General features: G+C 63.0%; 1 protein-coding gene across 6 annotated transcripts in view; it reads left to right on the plus strand.

The window, feature by feature from the left end:
- The first annotated feature begins 1,224 nt into the window (after positions 1-1,224).
- SHANK1 (SH3 and multiple ankyrin repeat domains 1) overlaps positions 1,225-19,734 on the plus strand; it is a 53,368-nt gene continuing 34,858 nt past the window's right edge. For 4 of the 6 annotated variants that reach the window (XM_059665271.1, XM_059665272.1, XM_059665273.1 and 1 more), the window contains exons 1-12: positions 1,227-1,651; positions 4,069-4,366; positions 4,537-4,740; positions 5,427-5,498; positions 8,002-8,110; positions 8,192-8,343; positions 11,698-11,865; positions 12,231-12,347; positions 17,390-17,467; positions 17,691-17,757; positions 18,042-18,372; positions 19,154-19,344. In XM_059665271.1, the coding sequence (XP_059521254.1) occupies positions 4,112-4,366; positions 4,537-4,740; positions 5,427-5,498; positions 8,002-8,110; positions 8,192-8,343; positions 11,698-11,865; positions 12,231-12,347; positions 17,390-17,467; positions 17,691-17,757; positions 18,042-18,372; positions 19,154-19,344 (1,744 nt within the window). In that variant the 5' untranslated portion in view covers positions 1,227-1,651; positions 4,069-4,111. Of the gene's footprint in view, positions 1,652-4,068; positions 4,367-4,536; positions 4,741-5,426; positions 5,499-8,001; positions 8,111-8,191; positions 8,344-11,697; positions 11,866-12,230; positions 12,348-17,389; positions 17,468-17,690; positions 17,758-18,041; positions 18,373-19,153; positions 19,345-19,734 lie in introns of all 6 variants that reach the window. The other 2 variants (XM_059665276.1, XM_059665275.1) reach the window with 2 other exon arrangements.

Consider the following 19,734-nt stretch of genomic DNA (forward strand, 5'->3'; position numbering starts at 1 on the left):
GCAGCTGGAGATGCCTCCGGAGGCTACTGCCCAGCACTGGCGCCTGTGCCCTGGCTGGTGGCCCTGGGGGTGCTGTTGGAGCTGGGAGAAGGGGAGAAGGCTGGGCTCTGGAGGCAATTTCATGGAAGCCCTGACTCTGTGGGTGCAACGGGGGTGGGGGGGGGCACCAGCCAGCTGAGCTGTGAGAATATGTAGCCATGGTGAACAATAGGGGTGTGTGTGTGAAGACTTTGAGCCTCTGAGCCCGCGCCTACCTGTCCCTGATCCCTGGCACCACCTGGGTGGCCTTGGGTATTGGCCTCTCTGAACCTCAGTTTCCCTCTCTGGAAAACGGGGATGGCGACTGTCCCTACCTGGCCCATGGATTGGTGGGAGAAGTCCAACCCGGGATAAATCCAGACCGGAGCCCGGCACACAGGAAGTGCTCCCGAAATGCCAGCATTCATCAGGCAGGGCAGCTGTGGCCCGGTGCCCGCACCCAAACGGGCGTGTGCACACCTGGGTGGTGGAGGGTGAGGTGGGTGGGTGGGTGGGTGTGATGGGGGACGCAGGCACACGTCTCCCTACCCAGTGTGTCTGCTTAGGGGGTGCGTGTGAGTTGGAGACCCGAGGGTGCACACGGGGTGCCTGGTCCTGCGTGGGGCGCCAACGCATGCTGTGCTGCCTGTGTGCCCTGGCGCACAGGTGTGCTGCGTACACGTCACACGTGCTGAGTGCGTGTGTGGAAGCGTACCCTCAGGTAGGTCCCCGCGCACGCCCTGCAGAGTATGTGCATGTGGGGACGCTGCACCTGCAGGGCCAGCTAGCGACTCCCTGCACCTGTGTCCTGGGAGAAGGGGTGTGCGCGCGTTTAGGGGGACAGCATGGGAGTCTGTAGCTCTCGGCATCCAATTTGAGGGCGCAGAGCTCAGCCACCAAGATTTCTTGCGCCCTACTGTGTGTAGAGAGGGAGGGAGGGGCTCTGGGAAGGGGTGGTCCTGGGGTGTTGAGGGGGTACCGTTAGGGGGGCGGGGCCCCCTGGTCGGGGTTTGGGGGCAAGCAGGGGTGGAGTCCGGGTTCGGGATCTGGTGGCGAGGAGGAGGAGGAGTGGGGGAGGGGAGGGGCAGGGGGCGGAGCCGGCGGTGGGGGGGGGATGGGCGAGGTTTGGGGGCGCGGGGAGGGGCGATGTCTCCTCTGCCGGCTCCCGGAGGGAGGGGAGAGGGCGGAGGGAGGGAAAGAGGGAGGGAGACCGAGAGAGAGACCGGGTGAGGGAGAGACAGCGAGAGCGAGAGAGCGAGAAGGGAGACCGAGGAGGCACGGAGCGGGCGGCGGCGGCGGCGGCCCGAGGAAGAGGAGGAGGAAGAGCCGGCGGAGCCGCGGCGCCCGGAGCGGCCGGACGGAGCCGGGGGCGGGCGAAGCCGGGAGGGGCGCGGCGGCCGCGGCTGAAAGGGGACGCTCTGCGGCCGGCCAGGCCCGGTCCGCGGGGGGGGGTGAGGTCCGCGGCCCCCCCGCCCTCCCCCCGGCCCCCGCCCGCCCCCGCCCCGGCCCGCTCGCCCTCCGGGGCGGTGGGGCATGGCCTGAGGGTCCTCCGCCTCCGGGGGGGTGGGGGGTGGGGGGAGGGGGGAGGGGCTGCGGGCGCCGCCGACCGGGACTCAGCAGCCCCGCCAGGCAGGTAAGAGGCCCGAGAAGCCGGGGGTTCGGGGGGCGCCGCGGGGCTGGGGAGGCCGGAGGGGGCGGGGGCGCCCGGACGTCCTTGGCCGCGCGTCGGGCTCCCGGCCCCGGGCGTGCGGTGCGGGGTGGGGGGTGGGGGGCCGGGAGGGGACCGTTGCCCCGGGCGACGCCAAATTGGGTTACACCGGGGTCCCCCGTGCCCCGTCCCAGATCGCCGACTGGATGGGAGGCTGCGCCCCCACCCCCGCCAGCGGAACCCCCGGCCCGGCCACTCCCCCGCCTCCCCACCCGCCGCCTGCGCCCCGGAGCTCTCCGGCCGCCGCGCGGGCCCCTCCCCCGGCCACCCCGCGCCCACCCCCCGCAGCGGGGGTCTGGCCTCGGCCTCCCTCGCCCCCCCCCACCCCCCTCGAGGTCCTGCCTCTCCCTCCGGCTCCTCCGAGCCGCTCCGCCCGCGTCACCAGCGCCCCTTCCCCACCCGCCGCCGCCTCTCCCTTCTCCGCCGGCCGGCGCGCCCCCTCGGCGCCCGCCCCCGAGTCCCGCTGCCGGGCCCCCGCCCCCTCTCCCGCCGGGCTCTCCCCCGCGGGCTCCTCGGCCCCGGCCCGCTCCCTCTCCCGCCTCCCGCCGCCTCCTTCCCTTCTCCCGGGTCCCCCGCCGGCCTCCCCGCCGGCCCCGACCCCGGCAGCTCCCCGGGCGCCCCCTCGCTCCATCCCCCTCGCGCCGGTTGCCAGCCCGTCTCGGTGCCAGCTGCGTGCCAGCTATTCTTAGCCGCCGCGCGTTTGATTCATGCCGCCCCGGCGGCGTGTGCCCGCTGCCTCCTTCGGGCCGCAGGGGGAGGGGCCGGCGTGGTCCCGGGGTGGCGGGCAGCGCCCCCGCGCGCGGCGGCCGGGCCAGCTCCGCCTTCCTCCCAGGGGCGACCCCGTTGGTGCCGGGGTGAGGCTGGCGGTCAGCCAGGGCCGGCCGAGGGGGAGTGGCCGCGGGCCCCCTGTTGGGAGGTGCGGGGTGGAGTCGCGCGGAGCCGGGGGGAGGCCGGGGGTTCCGCGGGGTTCCGCGGGGTTCCGCCAGGGCGAGGTGGGGCCGCGCCGCCCGGCACCTGGCGGGGCGGGAGCCGCACGGGCCGAGCTCGCGTGGGGGAGTGGTTGGCCGGCGGTGCTGCTGGCTCGCCCACAGCTCTTGGAAGTCTCCTCGCATTTTGCCTTCCCTCCCCAACCCCGCCAGCCCATCCCCACTCCCCCAAAGTCAGCAGTACCCTCCACTGCTTCCCATCTCCATGGCAACGGTGCAGGAGCTGGGCCTGGTGTGGGGGGGTGGGGGGTGGGGAGGGACCAGACCAGACATTCTGGTTTCCGGTGCTGGGGTAGGAGCGGGGGAGAAGATGAGCCAGGCGGACCCCATTGGGGACCCACTTCCCTAAGGCTGCCTCATTGGAGAAGAGTAGGGATTGGGAGATGACCGCACCCCAGTCCCCGGACCCTCACCCCACTCAGGGCTCCCAGCCCCAGTCTCCCTCAGCGTGGGGCCACCAGTGCCAGGCAGTGCTGGTCCGCCCACCCTGCATCGCCAGTTCTCAAACATGCCCACAAGTCACACACACACACACACACCCCCCCCCGCACCGACACAGGCCACCACACTGCTGCCCCCTGGACAGCCCTCCCAGGGCCGCCTCCCCAGCCCCCCACACACCCTCCTAAGATGCCCCCAGCAACCTGCACAGGCCTCCTGCTGTGCTTCCCTCAGGGACACCCCATGCATGATGCTCCGCCCCATGGCACCCCTTCCCGGTGCCCCTGGGACACTGGTCCCCCAGCACACCTTTGCAGCCACACTTCAGTGAAGTCACCGGCTCCACCCTCTCCGGGCACCACGTGGCCTTCTGCTCCGCTGCCCCGGGCTCATGACACCTCCCCGTTTCCCTTACTACATCTCAGCCCCATACCCCCCTCCCCCCACCCCGCCTCCTTAGCCAGGGAGAGGGTGGGAGGCCTCCGGTGAGGGGCCAGGCTGGGGCCAGGAGGGCAGGGTGCCGGTGGGCCGTCCACCTGTCTGTCCTCGGCTAATTTTAGCTGCATTTTCCGTGGCCTGGCAAAGTGGGCCAGTAGCTCCCGCGGTGATTCTGCGGTTTCTGGGACACCAGCACGCTGACCCAGCGGCAAACTGGGGCGCAGGCGGGGCGGGGGCTGCGAGCAGGGCCAAGGGCAGGGAAGGAGACATGTGCTGGCAGCGTGGCAGGGATGGGGGTGTGTGCACAGGCGGCCGGAGCGTCTGGGGGTGTGTCCAGCCTCCGGCCTCGGGCCTGCCCGCCTCCTGCAGCGTGAGGCCCGCTGGCCTTGACTCCTGGGCCGCCCAGTGTGCCTGGGGCCTTTGGAGGGTTGGGGCTCCGAGGCTGACCGCCGCCCTTGGCCCCCCACCCCCCCACAGCGACCTGTGATGCTGCCGTCCCCCATCGCCCCGTGTCCCCACGATGACCCACAGCCCCGCCTCAAGCGAGGACGAGGAACACCACAGCGCCAGCGAGTGTCCCGAGGGCGGCTCGGAGTCCGACAGCTCCCCAGACGGGCCCGGGAGAGGCCTCCAGGGGACCCGGGGCCGGGGCAGCGGGGCACCTGGTAGCCTGGCCTCGGCCGGAGGCCTCCAGGGCCGCTCCATGTCCGCCCTGGACGACGCCCACTTCAGCATGATGGTCTTCAGGATCGGCATCCCGGACCTGCACCAGACAGTGAGCGACCTGCCCACCCCGAGGCCCCCCGCCGCCTGGCCCTCCATTCCAGACACCCCTCCTGCTCCCCCAGACCCCCCACCTGTTCCAGCATCCCCCCACACACACACACACCCGCTTCCCCAGCCCGCTCAGGCCCCGCCCTGTGGCCTTGTCGCCCTCCCCCCCAGAAATGCCTGCGCTTCAACCCTGACGCCACCATCTGGACGGCCAAGCAGCAGGTGCTCTGCGCCCTGAGCGAGAGCCTGCAGGACGTGCTCAACTACGGCCTGTTCCAGCCCGCCACCTCGGGCCGCGACGCCAACTTCCTGGAGGAGGAGCGGCTGCTGCGGGAGTACCCCCAGTCCTTCGAGAAGGGGGTGCCCTACCTGGAGGTGAGCCCCACAGCCTTCCCAGGTGAGAGGAGGCGTGTCCCGCCACACAGCTGCCCCCCCACCCACCCCGTTTCCCTCCCGGCCAAGACCTGAGCAAGGAACCTTCGGGATCTCCGGGCCCCTGAGAACCACCTAAGAGTCAGAGAGGCCCAAGTCCAAGGGACCGTCGGTTCTCCGAGCGGCAGAGGGGCCTTGGGACAGTCACGTCCCCGCTCCAGGCTTCTCCTCGCCCGCCCGTCACGTTGGGGAAGGATTCCTAGTTTTAGCAGGTGTTTGAGATCCTTCCCTGATAGTCTGCACAGCAGGCCTGCACCCCCACAGCCGGCCTGCGCCCCCACAGCCGGCCTGCGCCCCCACAGCCGGTCTGCGCCCCCACAGCGGGCCTGTGCCCCCACAGCGGGCCTGCACCCCCACAGCCGGCCTGCATCCCCACAGCCGGCCTGCACCCCCACAGCCGGCCTGCGCCCCCACAGCGGGCCTGTGCCCCCACAGCCGGCCTGCATCCCCACAGCTGGCCTGCGCCCCCACAGCCGGTCTGCGCCCCCACAGCCGGCCTGCACCCCCCTCTGCCCACCCAGCCCAGGCCGTGGCTGTTTGCACCCTGGCCCCGAGCTCAGCGGGAGTCCGGCCTCCTCCCCAGGCCCTGACTCTGGCCTCTGCCTCCCTTCCCCCGCCCCTCGCCTCAGTTCCGGTACAAGACCCGCGTTTACAAACAGACCAACCTGGACGAGAAGCAGCTGGCCAAGCTGCACACAAAGGTGAGAGGACCCTGCTGGCACCTGCTCCCCCCCCCCCATCTCCCTGTGCCCTGCCCGGAGCCCACTCCCCAGCCCCTGCCTCCCCCACCTCTTCCTGACAGCCCTCCACATCCCTGGACCCTTTCGTTCCTCTGCCAGGACAGCCCCCCAGACCCCCCCTCCCCGTATCGTAACTCCTGAACCTCCCCTTGTGCCCCTCATTCCTGTGCCCGGGCCCACACCGCGTCCGCCTGGCTCCCACCGTCTTCATGCTTGCACTGCCCTGTCCCACCTCCTGGGTCCCTCATACCCATGCAGGGTCCCTCACCCTCCTCAGCCTGGACTGTGACGCCCAGTGCCCTGCTGCCTGGGGTTGATTCGTAGATTCCCCGAGTCCCCCAATCCCATGGCCTAACCTCTACCAGGTCCAGGGATGCCCGTCCCCAGCCACTTCTGTCCTCCAGGCCCCTTGCCTTCCCGTGCTCGGACCATGTGTCTCTGCTGGTCCCGGAAAGCTGGGAGGAAGCCAGGGGGCTGCTTTGTTTTTTGTGGTTTTTTTTTTAAATCTATTTTATTGATTTTTTACAGAGAGGAGGGGAGAGGGATAGAGAGTCAGAAACATCGATGAGAGAGAAACATCGATCAGCTGCCTCCTGCACACTCCCCACTGGGGATGTGCCCCCAACCCAGGTACGTGCCCTTGACCGGAATCGAACCCGGGACCCTTCAGTCCGCAGGCCGATGCTCTATCCACTGAGCCACACCAGCCAGGGCGAGGGGGCTGCTTTGGTCCACAGTGAAGCGAAGCCCGGCCAGTGTGGCTCAGTGGTTGAGCGTTGACCTATGAACCCGGAGGTCACAGTTAGATTCCCGGTCAGGGCACATGCCCAGGTTGCAGGCTCGATCCCCAGTAGGGGGCGTGCAGGAGGCAGTCCATCAATGATTCTCTCTCATCATTGATGTTTCTCTCTCTCTCTCCCTCTCCCTTCCTCTTGGAAATCAATAAAAAAAAAATTTTTTTTTTTTATTGATTTGGTTTGGCTCAGTGGGTAGAGCGTCTGCCTGCGGACTGAAGGGCCCCAGGTTCGATTCCGGTCAAGGGCATGTGTCTTGGTTGCAGGCACATCCCCAGTAGGAAGTGTGCAGGAGGCAGCTGATCGATGTCTCTAATTCTCTATCCCTCTCCTTTCCTCTCTGTAAAAAAAAATCAATAAAACATATTAAAAACAAAAAACAGTGAAGTGAAGGATCCTTGTCATTTGGGGATTCCTCCTCGTCTCCCCCCAGCATGCATTCGGCCTAGTCCTCCCCCCAATATTCCACCCCTCCGCACCTGTGCTGTCCACTGCGGGAGCCACCGGCCACAGACAGCTCCCCAGCACGTGCAAGTGTGGTGGGTCCCCGCGCTTAGCCAGGCTCTGAGAGTGAAATGCATGCCAGACTTCAAAGAAACATGGATGAGAGAGAAGCATTGGTCAGCTGCCTTCTGCACGCCCCCTGCTGGGGATCGAGCTCAAAACCTGGGCACGTGCCCTGACCTGAACCTGTGACCTCTTGGTGCAAGGGATGACCCTCAACCAACTGAGCCACACCAGCCAGGGCATTTTTTAAAATTAAAAAGTTTTATTTATTTATTGGTTGATTTAAGAGGTGGCGGGGGGGTGGGGGTGGGGAGGGAGAGAGAAACATCAATTTGTTGTTCCACTTACTGATGCATTCATTGGTTGGTTCTTGTATGTGCCCTGACCGGGGATCAGGCCCACAACCTTGGTGTATCAGGACCATGTTCTAACCTACTGAGCTATCCAGCCATGCTGTTCCCTGTATTTTCTTTTACTTTCCTTTCTTTTCTTTTCTATTCTTTTTTTTATCCTCACCCAAGGATATATTTTCCCATTGATTCCTAGAGAGAGTGGAAAGGAGGGAGGAGGGGGGAGAGAGAGAGAGAGAGAGAGAGAGAGAGAGAGAGAGAGAGAAACATTGATGTGAGAGAGACACATCGATTGGTTTGTCTCCTACACATGCTCGCACCGGGGCTGGGGAACCTGCAGCCAAAGTATGTGCCCTTCACTGGGAATCGAACCTGAGACCCTTCGGTCCAAGGGCCGATGCTCCAACCACTGAGCCAAACCAGCTAGGGGCCCCTTTCTTTTTATTTATTTATTTTTAACGTATTTATACTGATTTTTATTGACTTCAGAGAGGAAGGGAGAGGGAGCGAGAGATAGAAACATGGATGATGAGAGAGAATCATTGATCAGCTGCCTCCTGCACGCCCCCCCTACTGGAGGTCGAGCCCGCAACCCAGGCATGTGCCCTGACCGGGAATCGAACCGTGACCTCCTGGCTCATAGGTCGATGCTCAACCACTGAGCCACACCGGCCAGGGCCCCCTTTCTTTTTTTAAAAAGTGGCTACTAGGGACTCTCAATGCCTTGTGGGGCTCACTGTGAATTTCACCGGAGATCCCAGCTTTATCCCCGGCTCCCTCACGGGCCTGTCCTCTCTCTTGTCCACGACCCAGACCGGACTGAAGAAGTTTCTGGAATACGTGCAGCTCGGGACGTCTGACAAGGTGGCGCGGCTGCTGGACAAGGGGCTGGACCCCAATTACCACGACTCGGATTCAGGAGGTAGGGACGGGGTCAGGGGCTCCAGGGAGGCGCCCAGCACCAGGCCTGGGGGCTGCATGTGACTGGCTGTCTCACCCTCAGAGACCCCCCTGACGCTGGCTGCCCAGACAGAAGGCTCCGTAGACGTGATTCGAACCCTGTGCCTGGGCGGGGCCCACATCGACTTCCGAGCCCGGGATGGCATGACAGCCCTGCACAAGGCCGCGTGTGCCCGGCACTGCCTGGCTCTCACGGTGAGGCGCCAGCCCCCCAGGACGCTCCCGCAGATACGAGACACCCCCAAATCGCCGTGTTTCCCACACAGACTGTCCCCGGCAAATGGCTCCAGACCAGCGATGGCGAACCTTCTGAACTCAGCGTGTCAGCATTTTGAAAAACCCTAACTTAACTCTGGTGCCGTGTCACATATAGAAATTATTTGATCTTTGTAACCAGGGTAAACCAAAGACTTATATATATTTTTTTCTTTTTTTTTTTTTTTAATATATTTTATTGATTTTTTTTTCTTTTACAGAGTGGAAGGGAGAGAGATAGAGAGTTAGAAACATCCATGAGAGAGAAACATCTATCAGCTGCCTCCTGCACATCTCCCACTGGGGATGTGCCTGCAACCAAGGTACATGCCCTTGACCGGAATCGAACCTGGGACCCTTCAGTCCGCAGGCCAACGCTCTATCCACTGAGCCAAACCGGTCAGGGCGACTTATATTTTTGAGATTTATTTTATATATTTAAATGCCATTTAACAAGGAAAAATCAACCAAAAAAATGAGTTCGTGTGTCACCTCTGACATGCATGTCATAGGTTTGCCATCACTGCCCCGGACCCTCCCTCCCCCGCCCCCTCCATGGTCACGCCTCCCACTGGTCTGAGATCCCCGCTCAGGCCCCAGGTGCAGCCACCACCCAGCTCAGGATCCGCTACAGCTGGTCGTCACACGGGCCTTCCCCTGGGCCCAGGTAGATGACCTGACTCTCCCGGCACCCAGATACTCGGTGTCCCCCACCCCCTCTGACCCAGCAGCACCTGCCACTGTGTCCCTGAGGGGTAGAGACCCTCCTCCACACACACACCTGCAAACACAGCCCCCTCTACCCTTCCCAGCCCAGCGTTCACTCCCCAAGCACACGCCCCCTTCTCTCGCCTGCCAGTGCGGCCCCTCCGCCCGAATAGAGGAGCCACATCTACCCACAAAGTACATCCACGGAGTCAGCTTGCACAGTCTTATTTTAAGATGCTCTTCCCTTTTTCTTTTTCTTTTTTTCTTCTTTTTTTAAAAAAATATATTTTATTGATTTTTTACAGAGAGGAAGGGAGAGGGATAGAGAGTCAGAAACATCGATGAGAGAGAAACATCGATCAGCTGCCTCCTGCACACCCCCCACTGGGGATGTGCCTGCAGCCAAGGTACATGCCCTTGACCGGAATCGAACCTGGGACCCTTCAGTCCGCAGGCCGACGCTCTATCCACTGAGCCAAACCGGTTAGGGCTTCCCTTTTTCTTAAATATATCGATTGGAGAGCGACATCGACGTGTTGTCGCACTCGTTTCTGCATTCATTGGTTGATTCTTCTGTGTGGCTGACCGGGGATCGAGCCCAGAACCTTGGGGTATCAGGATGATGCTCTATCCAACTGAGCTACCCGGCCAGGGCTGCTGTTCCCTTCCTCCCACCCCCTCCCGAGGGGGCTTGAGCCCTCTTCACACACAGGCCAGGATAGATCACCCCCAAAGATACGTAGCTGTGGGTAAACGCCCAGATCCACAGGTAGCCCAGCTTAACGGGCCCCCCTCCACCTCCCTTTCTCCAACCCCCTTTTTTTTTTTTATATATTTTATTGATTTTTTACAGAGAGGAAGGGAGAGAGATAGAGAGTCAGAAACATCGATGAGAGAGAAACATCGATCAGCCGCCTCCTGCACATCCCCCACTGGGGATGTGCCCGCAACCCAGGTACATGCCCTTGACCGGAATCGAACCTGGGACCCTTCAGTCCGCAGGCCGACGCTCTATCCACTGAGCCAAACCGGTTTCGGCTCCAACCCCTTTTTGAAGAACCCCAAACGTGCCCTGGCTGGTTTGGCTCAGTGGATAGAGCGTCGGCCTGTGGACTGAAGGGTCCTGGGTTCGATTCTGTTTAAGGGCACATGCCTGGGTTGCGGGCTTGATCCCCAGGGGGCGGGGGGACGTGCAGGAGGCAACCGATCAATGATTCTCTCTCATCATTGATGTTGCTATCGCTCTGTCCCTCTCCCTTCCTCTCTGAAATCAATAAAAATATATTTAAAAAGAAAAAGAACCCCAAACGTAGTCAAACTCCCGCCAACAAGCCTCTTATACCCTGAAACCCACAGACCCTCGAATGTCCCCCAGTGCCCTGCCCTCCCCCCAGATCCAGACCAGACCTGTCAGTTCTAGTAGCCACTAGCCACCTGGGCTGTTTAGATCTAAATGGACTAAAGTGAACGAAAATCAAAACTTAGGCTTCTGGCGCCCGGCCAGTGTGGCTCAGTGGTTGAGCATTGACCTCTAAACCGGGAGGTCACGGTTTGATTCCCGGTCAGGGCACATGCCCGGGTTGCGGGCTCCATCCCCAGTGTGGGGTGTGCAGGAGGCAGCTGATCAGTGACTCTCTCTCATCATGGATGTTTCTCTCTCTCCCCCTCTCCCTTCCTCTCTGAAATATATTTTAAAACAAAAACCTTGGGCTTCCTGGGCTTTCTAGCCATGTGTGGCTGCCGAGTTGGGCGATGCAGCTGTGACCGTGGCCGTGGCTGCAGAGCGTGCTATTGGATGGCGCCTAGCGGGCCGTCCTCCCACAGGGCCGCGCCAACACTGTCCTGATACCACTCGATGCCTCCAGCCTTCTGTGCCCAGAGGGGTCCCTTGAATGGACCCTCCCTGCCCCCAGGGCCCCTGGCCCCAGCGAGGCTGGCCCGCTGGCCCTGACCCAAACTGGCTCTTCCCAAGGCCTCCTCCTGGGCCCCATCCTTGGGATCTTGGTCCCAATGACACCTCCCACTTGGCCAGGGGCCTTCTGGGGCCAGACTCAGTTCTGTCATCGGTCCCCACGGCCGTCCCACCGAGTAGGTGGGCATGAGGCCCCGCGTTCCCTCTACAGCTCATCCCACGTCCCCCTAGGCTCTAGGGCAGTGGTCGGTAAACCACGGCTCCCGAGCCACATGCGGCTCTTTGGCCCCTTGAGTGTGGCTCGTCCACAAAATACCGACTTCTGCACATGGGCCACGAAGTTTCAATCGCACTGTACGTGCGCGCCCACACGTGGTATTTTGTGGACGAGCCACACTCAAGGGGCCAAAGAGCCGCATGTGGCTCGCGAGCCGCAGTTGGCCGACCACTGGCCTAGGGGGAAGGTTAGTCTGCAGGCCTCCTCCCAGTCCCCTCATGGTTCACCGGGGATGGGAGAGGCTCAGAGAGAGCAAGGGCCAGGCTCAAGGTCGCACAAGGGCATCAGCACTGAGCTTGGCCTTGGCCAGTGGAGGTCACCGGACTCCCCGCCCGGCTGGCTCTTCAGGACAAGCCAGTCCCCCCGCGACTGTTGTCTGTCTTGTCTCCCTTCCTAGGCACTCCTGGATCTCGGGGGCTCCCCCAACTACAAGGACCGCCGGGGGCTGACCCCTCTGTTCCACACGGCTATGGTGGGGGGCGACCCCCGCTGCTGCGAGCTGCTGCTGTACAACCGCGCCCAGCTGGGCGTGGCTGATGAGAACGGCTGGCAAGAGATCCACCAGGTGCTCCCGCCTGGGGCGGGGGGCGGGGGGGGGCGCGCTGGGCACAGGGCAGGGTGCCTGGGCCCACAGGGGGGCACGGATCAGGGACCCTGGTCCGAGGGGCTGGGGATCAGATGCTGGGGGGGCCTCACGGAGGGTGGAGGTGAGGGCACAGGGCCCCCAAAGAGGAAGCGATGGGGGTGCCCACACCGGAACCCCGAGGGAACATGGGCGGGGACGGCTTCTGGGGCCTCTGAGGGGCCAGGCCGGACGCCTGGGCCTCGGAAGGACAGGTGAGGCGACGACCGAGGTCGCCAAGAGGGAGCAGGGGCCGAAGGGAGCAGGGCCGTGGGTCTGACCGGCCCCCGCGGCTCCTGTCCCCCCAGGCCTGCCAGCGGGGTCACTCCCAGCACCTGGAGCACCTGCTCTTCTACGGGGCTGAGCCCGGAGCCCAGAACGCCTCGGGGAACACGGCGCTGCACATCTGCGCCCTCTACAACAAGGTCTGCGCGGGCCCCGGCTCCAGCCCTGGCCTCCCTGCGCTCTCTGCCCCTCCTCTGTTCCGCCCATCCGTCCGTCCGTCCGTCCGTCCATCCATCCCTCCATCATCCATCCAACAAGCGCTTACTGAGCATGGTCCCTGTGTCAGGCCCGGAACTGGGTGCTGAGGACCAGGTAGTGAGCGAGGAGGACAGAGGGCGCAGAGGGAGCTCACGGGGATCCAGGTCCCTGTGGGAGCCCACGGGTGGGCTCGGGCTCCAGGCTGGTGCCACCTGTGCCCAGGTGAGCAGGTGTCAGCTGAGTAGAAAGCGGGGAGAAAGGGCGCTCGGGGCCGGGGCATGGCCAGGGCGGAGAGAGTCGGGACCATCACCAGACGGGACAGTCTCCCTTCAGCCGCCAGCACAGCGCCTGCTGAGCACCAGTGCCCATGGGGAGGGCCCTGCAGGGGGCAGAGGAAAGACCAAGCCCCAGCCACTGGAGGGGGGGCGCCCCGCCCCTGCCCCCGCCCCCCCCCCCCCACAGTGTGTTGTAAATGGCAGCAATTCAGGCTCCCTCAGGCCTGGAGGCAACCTGCAAAGAGCTGGCAGAGGGTCTCAGTTCCGCTGGGCCAGCTGGGTTGGCAGGAGCTGGCGCTTTCGGCCTGATGGCCAGCCCCTTGCTACTTGTGTGGCAGGCGGTCTTGGGCGGGAGCCCCTCCCAGCCTCAGTCTCCCCACCCACTTCCAAAGGCTCCCTGCCTGTCCCCCCAGGGTCGCTCAGGGCGTGGCCACCGCTGCGGATCCACAGCCCCTTCTCCCCTCCCCCCTGTCTGTCTCCAACACAGCCCCGCCCCCTGTGCCCCAGCACTGGCAGAGCTGGGATTGGCAGGTAGCCACACGCCACCCAGCACGCAGTCTGCTTGGCGCCTGCAGAGGGAGGACGTGGGGGGGGGGGGGGTGCGGTGCTTCTGTCTCTCCTGCTCCCTGCCACGGCCTCTGCTCCAGCCCCCTGGCTCCCCCCTCCCCACTTTGCATGGCCTGGGGACAGCCCAGGGGGGGCCCCCAAACAAGCCCTGTCCCCTCCGGGAGGCTCCGCCCTCTCCCTGACTTGGGAATGGCATCAGCTGATTGAAGGGGATGAGAGATCCCGTATATTAAGTGCTCATCCCTGGAAGGCGGCTGTAATAATAATAATTATTGTCATTATCGTAACCGTTATCAGTCAGGATCCAGTCAGGAGGTGGGAACCGCACCATTCATTTGAGCAGGGGAAATGTAAGATGAGGAATTAATAAGGAGAACCATTCCTCCTGGCAAGTCGGATGGGCCAGCCGCTCCCCCTCCTTGCCGTCCTCCTGCTCGTCTGTGAAATGGGCCAACGGCAAAGGACCAGGCGGCTGAATGGTTTTGCTTGCTCTTGGCCAGGTGCTTAACGAACAGACGCTCCGCACGCGTGAGGTCTTTCTCTACTTCTCTCCCCTTGTCTGCCCTCCCAGACGTTATGTTTCCAGGGCCCAGCGCTGGGCCTGGCATTTCCTCACACTCTGCTGCCCTGGCCCCCTGGCATGCCCGTCTAGCCCTGGTGGTGAAGGTCAGGTCCATGTCGAGGCCGGGAGCTCAAGGCTCGGCTAAGTCCGACCCATCCGCTGTACTAGGCCTAGAGGCATGTTTGTTGAGGGAGTGAATGAATGAATGAATGAGTGATGGGTCAGCCACCTTCTTCTCCCCCAAGCCTGCAGCAACCAGCCCAGGGGTTCGCTTCAGGCTGGATTGAATGACTCAAGGAATGAATGACTGACTCAGCACCACGTCCTCCATCCCCATCCTTTCTCTGCCTGTTTCATATATATGTATGTATATATGTGTGTGTGTGTGTGTGTGTGTGTGTGTATTATTGATTTCAGAGAGAAAGGGAGAGGGAGAGAGAGAGTGAAACATCAGTGATGAGAGAGAATCATGGATCGGCTGCCTCCTGCACGCCTCACACTGGGGATCGAGCCCACAACCCCGGCATGCACCCTTGACTGGAATCGAACCCAGAACCCTTCAGTCCACAGGCCGACCCATGCTCTATCCACTGAGCCAAACCGGCCAGGGCCATGCCTGTTTCTTGAGCATCGACTGTGTGCGGGATGGGAGATGGATGAATCAGACTCAGCATGGCGCCTGCCCTGGGGAGGGGGAGGGGAGCCACAGTCTGGCAAAGAGGCAGACGTGTAAACAAATAATCGCCGAGCTGAGAGATACGTGCTAGGACACCAGTAAACACGGGGTTCCCCGGGAGAAGATGGGAGAAGCTGGGGGAGCTGGTGTTGATGCTCTGGCCGTGTGCTAAGCAGGCAAGGTGTCGGCGAGGGGCGGGCAGACACGCGAACTCACACCTGGCAGCGGTTGACACTCTAGGTGGGGGGACAGCGTGTGCGCACACAGACACACACACACACACACACACACACATGCAAACACACACCCGTTGCTCTGCCGTGACTGGCCTGGGCCATCGGAGTGGTGAAACAGAGAAGCAGTAGGAGGGGAAGGGTTAGAAGGCCAGGTTGGAGTCCTAGCCGCGCCTCTAACAGGCTGTGTGACTTGGGCCATGGATTTGCCGTCCCTGAACTTGTCCTGCAGGACGGGCTCGATTTGTGGAACAGAGAGGGTCAGAGCGAGGAGGTTCTTGGTGAACCTGCCGGTGCAGTTAGTGTCCGGGGAGCTGGAGGAGAGTTGAGCTGGGCTTCGGGGACAGGTTGGGTTTGGCCAGGCTCAGGCAAAGGCAGAGGACCGTCCCTCATTCAGCACCTGCTTATCGGACGGCTCCCCGGGGCCAGGCACTGTTCCAGGCGGTGAGCGCCACAGACAGAACCAAGCCGCTAGGAAAGGGACAAGGTAGGAGGGGGAGGGATGCTGAGGAGACCAATGAAATAGAAACGTGACTTCAGGGAGACAGTGTGAGGGAGAAGATGAGCTAAAACGGGCTTAAAAGCATGCCTGGGACATAGCAGGTGTCGTCTAAACGAAAATAAAGCAGGGGCCGGCCGGCGTGGCTCAGTGGTTGAGCGTCGACCTGTGAACCAAGAGGTCAAGGTTCGATTCCCGGTCGGGGCACATGCCTGGGTTGCGGGCTTGATCCCCAGTGTGGGGCGTGCAGGAGGCAGCTGATCAATGGTTCTCTCTCATCATTGATGTCTCTCTCTCTCTTTCTCCCCCCTTCCTCTCTGAAATAAATAAAAATACATTTTTTTTAAAAAAGAAAATAAAGCCGGGAACAGGACAGAGTTCATTTTGACAGGGTGAGTGACGTGAGAAATCTTTGCGCTATGCGAAGATGGCAGGGCAGAGAATTCCGAGCAGGGGAAGCAGCAGGTGCAAAGGCCCTTCCTTCTGGCTCTCACCGAGCGTGTGATTCAGAGCAGGGGCTCTGGGGGCAGATAGACCTGGGCTTGAGCCCTGATGAGCCAGCCCCGTGACCTTGACCTCCGTGTGAAGCCTTCGTTTTCCTCATCTGAAAAATGGGAACAATACTTTCTATCTCCCGCGATTGTCGGGCGATTCCGCGAGCTCCCGCCTCTGAGGTGCTGAGCACCTGGCATGCGGCATAGTAAGCCCTCCGTGAGGGTTAGGTGGGCGGCTTCTGCCCCCCTTAACCCCCCACCCCCCTGACCCCCACCCCGAGACCTCTGTCACTGTCTGCTGACACTCCTGGTTGTCAGGATGGGAGGGGATGCTACTGCCATCTAGTGGTAGAGGCCAGGGATGCTGCTCTGCCTCCTCGGATGCACAGGATGGTGGGGAAGCCCTGGTTTATTTCTTTTCTAGAGACCTGGTGCATGAAAATTCATGCACTGGGGTGGAGGGGGGTCCCTCAGCCCGGCCTGTGCCCTCTGGCAGCCCGGGAGCCCTCGGGGATGTCCAACTGACAGCTTAGGTCCACTCCCTAAGCCGTCAGTCGGGCAGCACTGAGGAGGCAGAAGAGGCTCCCGCCACCGCCACTGCGCTCACAGTCATCAGCCCGGCTTGTGGCTGAGCAGAGCTTCCCCTGTGGGACCGCACTGACCACCAGGGGGCAGCCCCTGCATTGAGCGTCTGTTCCCTGGTGGTCAGTGCATGTCATAGCGACCATGTCATAGCAACCATGTCATAGCGACCGTTCCTTCCTGGTCATTCAGCAGTTAGGGTCAATTTGCATATTACCCTTTTATTATATAGGATTTTTTTTTTTTTTTTTGAGAGAAGCCCTGGTTTGGATTAGCACCATCCAAGTCACAGGTATAATTTTCTTTATTTTTTATTTTTAAAAAGTATATTTTTGTTGATTTCAGAGAGGAAGAGAGAGAGAGAGAGAGAGAAACACCAACAATGTGAGAGAATCATGGATCGGCTGCCTCCTTCCCGCCCCACACTGGGGATCAAGCCCACAACCTGGGCATGTGTCCTTGACTGGAATCAAACCCGGGACCCTTCAGTCCACAGGCCAACACTCTATCCACTGTGCCAAACCAGTTAGGTGTAATTTTAAATGCCCCAGGAGCCACATTAAAAAAAAAAAAAAAAAAGGAAAAAGGAACAGGTGTCATGAATTTCAGTTGCATTTTTTTAACCCTTTGTAGCCAAAATCGTATCATCGTAACATGTCATCAACATAAACGTTATTTGAGATACTCACTTTATTTTGTTCATGCCGAGCCCTTGGAGTTGTCCAGCCTGTGTTTGACACGCGGCCCCTCTCAGCTCGGCCACATGAAAAGGCTCAGGAGCCACACGCGGCAAGTGGCTGCTGTCCTGGGCAGGGCAGGCTGACATCACACTCTTCCCCAAGTTCTTTTGTTGGTTGATTGATTTTGAGAGAGAAAAACATCGATTTGTTGTTCCACGTATGGATGCGTTCGTTGCCCGCTTCCTGTATGTGCCCTGACTGGGGATTGAACCCACACCCTTGGCGGATGGGGATGGTACGCTAACCACTGCGCGTCCCGGCCAGGGTCTGAAGTTCTTAGGGCGGGGCCGTGCCCACACGTGGGACCTTCGTTGTCTTCTTCCCCTTCACCCTGTGCCCCTGACCCCCGCCCTCAGGAGACCTGTGCTAGGATCCTCCTCTATCGCGGGGCCAGCAAGGACGTCAAGAATAACAACGGACAGACCGCCTTCCAGGTCCGGGGCTGTGGGATCGGGTGTTGGGGGGCGGGGGGGGGCGGTGTGAAGAACTCAGAGGGGTCAGGAAGGTGGGGCCACGAGGCCAGCTGGGAGAGAGGGAGGGCAGTCTCTGGGGTGAAGGTGTTGGGGGGACGGGCAGAGGGAGCAGCCAGCCGGGGACCTGACTGCTTCCTGCCCCTCTCCCTGTGCCGGGGCCACCCCCCCCCTGTGCCCCCTCCAGGTGGCAGTGATTGCTGGGAATTTTGAACTGGGGGAGCTGATTCGAAACCATCGAGAGCAGGACGTGGGTGAGTAGGTGGGGCTGGGCCCAGGGGAGAGCTGGGGGCACCTGGGGGTGCGTGGTAGGGTCTAGGCAGGGTCGGGGAGTCAGAGGACATGGTTCGGGGGCCAGGATGGGATTGAGGACCTCGAATGTCTAAATGGTGGTAGGGGGCGCGATTCGAGGTTCCCCCAGTCTTTCTCATCTCGGTCTTTCTCCCCTGGTGCCTCTCTCACCGTCTCTCGCCTGCGTGTCCCCCACCGCCCGCCTCTGTCTCCCCTCCCCTCTGCCCCCACCACCGTGCCCTCTCAGTGCCCTTCCAGGAGTCCCCCAAGTATGCGGCCCGGCGACGGGGACCCCCGAGCGCCGGGCTGACGGTGCCGCCCGCGCTGCTGCGGGCCAACAGTGACACCAGCATGGCCCTGCCCGACTGGATGGTGTTCGCCGCCCCGGGGGCCTCGTCCACAGGGGCCCCCGCCCCCACCTCCGCGCCCCAGGGCCAGTCGCAGCCCTCGGCCCCCAGCACCAAGCTCAGCACCGGGACCCTCCGAAGTGCCAGCAGCCCCCGGGGCGCCCGGGCTCGCTCCCCATCCCGGGGGAGGCACCCCGAGGAGGCCAAGAGGCAGCCCCGTGGACGGCCCAGGTAGGGAGGGCTCAGCCCTGGTCCCAGGGACAGACCCCAACCCGGCCAGATCCCCTCCTCAGAGCCACCACGCCCCAGGCCAGCTCAGCTGTCTACCTTCTGTCCCCCAGCCATCCATCCACCGCCTGGTCCCCCCAGGCCCCAGGCCTCACTCCTGACCCTTGAGGAAGGGAGGGTGTAGGAGCCAGTCCCACGTGCACCTGCTCCTGGGGGGGCCAGGGGGGCACCCCAAAAGGAACGTTGCTTCTAGCCCCTGAGGACAGATAGAAAGACAGGGTGAGGTGAGAGCAGGCTGAGGGGGTGGGGGTGGGGGGCGGCGAGGGGCTAAGGGAGAGGTGTCCGAGCCTGGAGGTGAAGTGGAGGAGGAGAGGAGGGAGGGGAGCAGAGAGACCCCTCAGGGCAGAGGGGAGGGTGGGCTGGCTGAGGAGGGAGAGGGGGGCTGTGGCCGGAGGGAGGAGACCCTGGGACTGGGAATGCCGGGCAGGGGGCCTGGACCCCAGCCCTGAGGAGGCGTCACTAGTGAGCAGCCAGGATGGGGCTGGGGTCGGGGCCCAGCTTCCGGAGGCTGGCTCAGGGGGGCCTGCAGGCCTGGGGGAGGGGGCAGCGCCGGGAGCCAGGGGGCCCCAGATGCCCCCCTCCCAGGACTCCAGCGCTGGGACACCCACTCACACCCCCTCCCCCACCCGATGCCCCATCTCTTCCTGCCCCTCCAAGGCCCCCTGTCTCCCAGAGGCGCCCTCCCTCCACCCCGCCCTGCCTCTCACGCCCTCTGTGTATGCAGCTCCAGCGGGACGCCCCGGGAACCGGCCGGGGGCACCGGGGGCTCAGGGGGGCCCGGGGGCTCCCTGGGCAGCCGCGGGCGACGCAGGAAGCTCTACTCGGCCGTGCCCGGACGCTCCTTCATGGCGGTGAAGTCCTACCAGGCCCAGGCCGAGGGGGAGATCTCCCTGAGCAAGGGCGAGAAGATCAAAGGTGAGCGGGCAGCGCGGGCCAGGGCGCGGGCAGGTGAGCCGAGTGTTCAGGGAGGGCGGGCAGGACCGACAGCTCTAGACTGTTCCGTGCACCCTGGAGGCCGTGGGGAGCCCCGAGGCGCCCCTTCTGCCCCGAGGAGCACAGAGGGTAACTGAGGTGATGCCGTCAGCCGCGGGCCCTGGCACCCCGCCGGGCATGGGAGCGGTTCCCGGCCTGGTCTCTCACTCAGGACCCTGCAGGAGGGTGGCGGATGCATCCCACAGCTGGGGACCAGAGCCTCAGGCAGGGGAGCCACTGGCCCGAGGCCCCCAGCTGTGCCCGCCCGCAGTCTCTCTGCTACCTCCTGGGGAGTGGGAGGCCAGCCGCCTGCCTTCCCCTCCTGCCTCTGCC

Source organism: Myotis daubentonii, chromosome 15 (genome assembly GCF_963259705.1).
Source record: "Myotis daubentonii chromosome 15, mMyoDau2.1, whole genome shotgun sequence".
Classification (NCBI taxonomy): Eukaryota; Metazoa; Chordata; class Mammalia; order Chiroptera; family Vespertilionidae; genus Myotis; species Myotis daubentonii.